This window comes from Octopus sinensis, linkage group LG9 (assembly GCF_006345805.1).
Source record: "Octopus sinensis linkage group LG9, ASM634580v1, whole genome shotgun sequence".
NCBI lineage: Eukaryota > Metazoa > Mollusca > Cephalopoda > Octopoda > Octopodidae > Octopus > Octopus sinensis.
Window position 1 is genome coordinate 73,118,994 of NC_043005.1, and position 7,500 is coordinate 73,126,493.

Here is a 7,500-nt window from a genome sequence, read left to right on the forward strand (position 1 = left end):
ATTTTATACCTTTCTTCTTGAAAATTTCATCTAATTTAGGATTCTTCTCAGTTATAAATCGCTCGGATTATATTCGGATGATTTTAATTTTAGTAGTTATTTTTTCACGTCCTCGTATTCTGTCCGAATACGAGGGCAGTGAATACAATAAGCTACATACTGAACATAAACCTTTACTGTCAGAAAATAAGGTTTCATGGATTGAATTCGAATTATATTAAATATGACTATAAAGCCCTTTAATGAAGATGATATTAATCAAACACCGGTTTCTGTGGCATTGTCTACGATTACAGTACCTGATGTCGTTGACTTTCGGTCCATCATGGAAATATGATGCATGCCAGGTTTTCGCTTTTTACATTTGCACATACGTAATAGGCGACGATAGCTATTTTGCATGTCAGGCATACGTATCGCGTAAATGAGCGGATCAAATATAGAGTTCAGTGCAATTAGATTATATAGATAATACTGAGCTTGTTGTGATATCTGGTAGTAATTCATCATATCTGGTAAGTTTGTAGCACTAACGATAGTCATAGTCAACTCCATTAAACAGTACGGCAACCAACAGATTATGTAGGATAGCAGTATAATGATTGTGGTAACGAGACCTTTGTTGTTACGGCGTATATTTGGTGCGTGACGAGTTTGCAGTTGAGGATACCTATAAATAGTTATGAATACTTGGCTATAAAGGAAAACCATTTCAAAGAGGCACAAAATGACAACAGCGAATAAAACGAAATTCGGTTCAAACATAGTACACTTAATCGTGTCACAATAATTCAAAAACTTCTGATTCCTGCAGTTCTTGTACAAAGGTGTGAAAGGTAAAAGAAAATCAGAGAAACCACACAATGAACCGAGCACCCACACTCCAGCAATTAATATTCCAACATGACGTCTGTCCATTAAATAAGAATGCTTCAGTGGAATATTAATAGCAATGTAATGATCAAGAGCCATTGCTGCTAAGTTCAGCAAGTTGGTCAACTGTCCACTGATCATTAACGCCTCAACAACGGCATAGATACAAATTGATTTACCTTCATCTTCACCTTCTACTGGAAACATGAAGTTATTGTTGTTGGTGAGAGATGCAGTCAAAAAGCAGAGACTGATAAATAGATCTGACATGAGCAGGCTAGTAACCAATTGCTTATTGGCCGTGAATGTACCTTTGAATTGCATTATTGCAAACAAAGAAACAGCGTTGGCAATGATAGCAACTATGCAAAGAATAATAGCTATCAAACGATCAATCCTCATAGAACCGTTTCCGCGGAAATCAATATTTGGAAAGGTGATGTTCGAAAAGTCAGTTTTGTTCCCAAAAGTGTATTCGTAGAAAGATATGTCGAATGGGAGATCTTCCATGTCCTCTGGATTAAACTGAAAGGAAAGAAGAAGTGAACAACGTTAACTGTTATTTAAATGTACAAAGATAATTTATTTATGTGAACAAAACAACAAAGTTAATTGTTATTCAAGTAAACAAAGTTATTTTTTATTTAAGTGGATAAAAATAACGGACATCTAAGCAAACGAAGATGTGTTACGTGAACAAATGTAACTGACATTTAAGCGAACAACGATAATTGTTATTCAAATTAACCGTGATAGCTGTTATTTAACAAAAATAAATATAACTATCATTTAAGATTATAAATGTAGCTGATATTTATGTCAAAATGAATATTTTTTAGTTTTTAACAGGTAAGAATTAAATACGTGGCAGAAGGAACCAGAAAGGAACATCAAGGTTTCTATGTCTGAATTATATGCCTGCAAAGATTCGTACAGTAAACTGGAAATAAATTGCTGCAAGCTGGTAGTCTAAACCCCCGAAACAGGGTTTATTCCGATTCATTTTGAGTCACTGTTAACATTCCATTCTCTCCATATATTGAAGTCGGATCTATAAACTATTTTCAGCAACAGATCAGTAGGGAACACAAACAACTGAAGAAAGTCACTAGGACGATAAGTTTGGAAGTTTAGAACTAATGAAGTCGATTGTGGTTGGCAGGGGATCTCAGATGGAATTCTTTTGTAGGCGAATGTTAATTCTGTGTATGCTGTTCCACTCAGACGAACCGTACTGGATAAGGAGCAAAATTGTCGAGTGATAACTGTTGATGATGTAGAAGAGTTTCCAAAGAGAACAAGTCTAATAATCATTTCTACAATAAACACAAGGCCTGAAATTTAGGGAAGGTGGATAGACGATTATAGCGACCCCAGTGTTTCACCGGTACTTAATTTATCGACCCCGAAAGGATGAAAAGCAAGGCAACTGTGGTAGAATTTGAAGTCAGAACGTAGCGGCTGACGAAATACCTATTTCTTTACTACCCACAAGGGGCTAAACACAGAGGGGACAAACAAGGACAGACATAGGTATTAAGTCGATTACATCGACCCCAGTGCCTAACTGGTACTTAATTTATCGACCCCGAAAGGATGACAGGCAAAGTCGACCTCGGCGGAATTTGAACTCAGAACGTAACAGCAGACGAAATACCGCTAAGCATTTCGCCGCCATTGTAATGATGAAAATAATGCACTAAAAACACCGATCTGTATAATAGCAACATGTCTGATCTATTCCAATTTACGTGATACGCATGATATAATGTTACTTCACGTTAAAAAGCAAGTAATTTTATATTGTCAATAGTTCTAATTTTTATTAAGGAATTAAGATCTTTGTGTGGTTGCTATTAATACGACAACGGGAATATGAGAAAAGAGGAACAAACAATGCGATTGCTTCGAATTTTCTATTCAAAAGATGGGTGAACGACATTTTAAATGTACGGTAATCACCTGCTATAGTCAAGTCGTAAATGCTTTCTCCTGGGCGCGCGCGGGCGCGCGTGTGTGTGCGTGTGCGTGTGTGTGTGTGCGTGTGTGTATACGTGTGTGTGTGCGCGCAATGTATTAACATATTTGTATGCAAACATGCACGCCCACATATGCTACACCACAGGAGCGAAACCGAGGCCACGGGATTTCAAAACGCACGTATTGACCGTAGAAAAGAGACTGTGTAGTTGTTCATATATACTCTTACTCTTTTACTCTTTTATTTGCTTCAGTCATTTGACTGCGGCCGTGCTGGAGCACCACCATTAGTCGAGCAAAGGACGCCAGGACTTATTCTTTGGACGCCTAGTACTTATTCTATCGGCCGCTTTTACCGAATCCCTAAGTTACGGGGACGTAAACACACCAGTATCGGGTGTTAAGCGATATTGGGGGGACAAACACAGATACACAAACACACACATATATATATGTACATATACATATATACGACGGGCTTCTTTCAGTTTCCGTCTACCAAATTCACTCACAAGGCTTTGGTCGGCCCGAGGCTATAGTAGAAGACACTTGCCCAAGGTGTCACGCAGTGAGACTGAACCCAGAACCATGTGGTTGGTAAGCAAGCCACTTATTACACAGCGACTCCTGCGCCTATGTGTATATATATCTATGTATGTGTGTGTCTGTGTGCGCGTGTGTGTGTGTGTGTAACTTTTTCTTTGTGTCTGCTCATATTCAACCGCGTAGGAGGCGCAATGGCCCAGTGGTTAGGGCAGCGGACTCGCGGTCGTAGAATCGCAGTTTCGATTCCCAGACCGGGCGTTGTGAGTGTTTATTGAGCGAAAACACCTAATGCTCCACGAGGCACGGCAGGGATGGTGGTGATCCCTGCTGTACTCTTTCACCACAACTTTCTCTCACTCTTACTTCCTGTTTCTGTTGTACCTGTATTTCAAAGGGCCGGCCTTGTCACTCTCTGTGTCACGGTGAATATCCCCGAGAACTACGTTAAGGGGTACACGTGTCTGTGGAGTGCTCAGCCACTTACACGTTAATTTCACGAGCAGGCTGTTCCGTTGATTCGGATCAACCGCAACCCTCGTTGTCGTAACTGACGGAGTGCTTCCACCATTCAACCGCGTGACTAGCGGTTTTGATTTGCTAACGTCCTTAGAACTTTAATTTGCGACAAAACGAAACGATAGAATAAGTATCTGCCATTAAAAAATAAAATAACCACCAGAGTCAATCTGTTCAAATGAATTATACAAGGCAGTGTCCCAGCATGACCGCGGTCCATATGACTGAAACAAATAAAATAATTAAAATAAATGAACAGTGACCTCATCTAAATTCAAACTCGAACCATTTTTCTATGACCAAAGACGCTTAATGACAAATATGGGAGCGAAATGTTAGATATAATTTTCGTTTTAGGTATCTGAATCACTTAAAGCTTTTCTTCTATATATCGTTCTGTCGCTTGCAGTACCGAGAAGAAACAATGAGAGAGACATATCAGCTTCATATGTGTATGTATACATACATACATACGTACATATATATACATGTATATATATATATATATATATATATATATATAGTGACGTATATTTGCCATTTGAATATGGCTAACCCCTAAGGGTGGATGCTACTGTAGTTTGTAGCCCCAGGAAGACACCTCCTCCAGCTGGCTATAGACAAACTTTCTGTGCCCTATCAGTATTTGTGAAGGGAAGCCATCCTTCCCGTCTTCAACTTATGATACACACGGACTCGAGTTTCAAGGTATTGTGACAATCATAGTTGTCGACGAGAAGTCAGTTCCCCTCACAAATACATATACTTTTTCCAGTATCGATTGACACTGATATTGAAAAAGTGAAATCAAACAATGATAAATCTCAGAGCGAGTTATAAACAGTAGCGGCAACACATCGTGACGTATATTTGCCATTTGAATATTGCTAACCCCTAAGGGTGGAAGCTACTGTAGTTTGTAGCCCATACACACATAAATATATACATACATATATGGGAATCTTACATTGCTTATAAACTCTATATTTAGAAGGACTCATTTTAAACTCTGTTGTACTTTTGGACTTTACTCATAGGATATTGTAATATTGCATATATAACACTATGCCTAAAAAATGGGTTTACTACTTCAATACCCATACACATCTTGCATCTATTTTCTTTCCTCCACCTCACTTTCTATTTTGTATCACATCTAAACTAACTATGACTAAACTACCCTCTCACACCATCTCCGATGAAGGGATGTAATTAATAAATATCCTAGAAACAGCTGTAAGACCTTCTATATATAAATGCTCTAATATTTACACACTCTCGTTTTTTTTATCATATTACGCAGAAAATTCTTATATTATATTATATATATATATAATATATATATATATATATATATATATATATATATATATATACGAGATAAGCCACCCATACCTGGATACAACTTACACGACAGGAGCTCACTACTTGAATGGACCATAAACAAAACTTGACTTAAAAAGGATTTAGATAAGCCTATCAGGTGGTGCTATTAAGTTAGACATGGCCTGGACCAATCTTTGGTCGAAACGTATCAGAGTTTAACACACACACACATATATATATATATATGTATATATATATATATATATATAGTATATATATATATATATATATATATATTATATATATATATATATATTATATATAGATCAATAAATGGTGGGATTGTGTTGACCGCACGTGGAGAAATGATAAGTAAGGAAAAATTTTTTTAAAAATGCAGAATGCTCAAATGAAAGAAAATTTTAATAAAATGAGAAAATGAGAAAATATATAAATATATATTTATTCAACCGGTTTTCGTCATTGTATGACTTGTCAAGAATATTTATGTTTTAAGAAGTTATTTTAAAAATTAGAAAGGGGAAAAAAAGAAAATTGCATTGTTTTTTGTAAAAGAATAATGATAAAAATGTACAAAAATTAAAAAATAAGTTCTCCGATACATTGTGAGTTCGTTGTGTATCTTGAGTTTTATGGTTGTTTACCAAAAAATTACCTTGAGGTGTTAAGATCCAAAGGGAGTAAGAGCATGTGATGTGTTGTGTTGTTAAATTCAGCATGTTGCAGGACAGGAAGTAGTAGTAATTTTGAAACCTTTCCTTACCCACATCAAAAGTTTCATTAGGGATGATCTGGACATGCTCAAACACCTCCCGAAAACAGTTAACGAGGAGGCACTCCTGGTATCCTTTGATGTCATCAACCTCTACACCAACATTCCACACGAGTATGGTATAGAGGCAATTGACTTCTGGCTAGAAAAACACCCAGAGACATTCCCTGACCGCATTAACAAGTCTTTTATTACAGAATCTCTTAAGTTCATTCTGACAAACAATTTTTTTCTCTTCGACGACACACACTACCGTCAAAAATGTGGCATTGCGATGGGTACCAAGGCTGCACCAGTCCTTGCGAACCTCATAATGGGTTACTTCGAACTGTCACTCTATGAAATATCAAGCCAGAAATTTGGACATGTTTTCCACACCTACCTAATGGAAAACTGGAAAAGGTATTTAGATGATTGTTTCATCATATGGAAAGAACCTTATGAAAAACTCCTGGAATTCAAAACCATACTAAACAACATACATCCCAACATCCAATTCACTATGGAATTAAGCAAACATCATCTCCCATTCCTTGATCTCCTAATTATAAAAACACCTAAGAACCAAATCATAACAGACATCTACCACAAACCTACAGACTCACAACAATACCTCCTCTTTAGTTCATGCCACCCAAAACACACCAAGACAATATCCCTTTCAATTTAGCTAAAAGGGTATGCACCATTGTCTCGGATCCAAAAACACGAGAAATACGCCTTCAAGACCTCAAAAAAACACTATTACAACGTCAATATCCCTCCACCCTTATAGAGTATGGAATAAAACGCGCCAAAGAACTAGACAACACTACACTGAAAACCACCCAACCTAACACCACACACAACCTCAAAATACTTCCATACATTTCCACCCACAACCCCAAAAATATCGAAGCATACACCACAATCATACAAAACCTCAGTCTACTGTCAACAGACCCAAAAATGAAAAACATTATAAATACACACAAAATCCTCAAATGCAAAAGGCAACACAAATCTTTAAAAAAATTCTTGACAAATGCCAAACTTCACACACCACATCCACACCCAACAGTAAAAAAATGTGCACGCTCAAACTGTGGTACCTGCCCCTTTCTACTTGAAGGCTCTGAATTTACCTTCAAACAAGGTACGAAGTTTAAAATCAAGACTAACTTCTCCTGTTCCTCCGAGAACCTTATCTACGTTCTCACATGCGCTGGTTGCCAACATAATTATGTTGGACAAACGAGTCTCCCGTTACGTAAACGAGTAACGGTGCATAAAGAACAAATAAATCTCCCGGAATACCGACAAATTCCACTGAGTGACCACTTAGACTCATGTGCTAAAGACTTAAACCCCAAATTCTATATATTCCCCTTCTACCAACGTAAAGACGGGATCACCACACAGGAGAGAATTAACAAGGAGAATCTCTTTATTGAAAAATTCCAAACACAACTTAATATGCAAACTCC

General features: G+C 37.3%; 1 protein-coding gene across 3 annotated transcripts in view; it reads right to left on the reverse strand.

The window, feature by feature from the left end:
* The window catches only part of LOC115215745 (adrenocorticotropic hormone receptor-like), a 447,707-nt gene that overhangs the window by 800 nt on the left and 439,407 nt on the right, over positions 1 to 7,500 (reverse strand). For all 3 annotated transcript variants that reach the window (XM_036506029.1, XM_036506030.1, XM_029785041.2), the window contains exon 3: positions 1 to 1,398. This exon is cut by the window's left edge. In XM_036506029.1, coding sequence (XP_036361922.1) covers positions 259 to 1,398 — 1,140 coding nt within the window. In that variant the 3' untranslated portion in view covers positions 1 to 258. The remainder of the gene's footprint in view (positions 1,399 to 7,500) is intronic.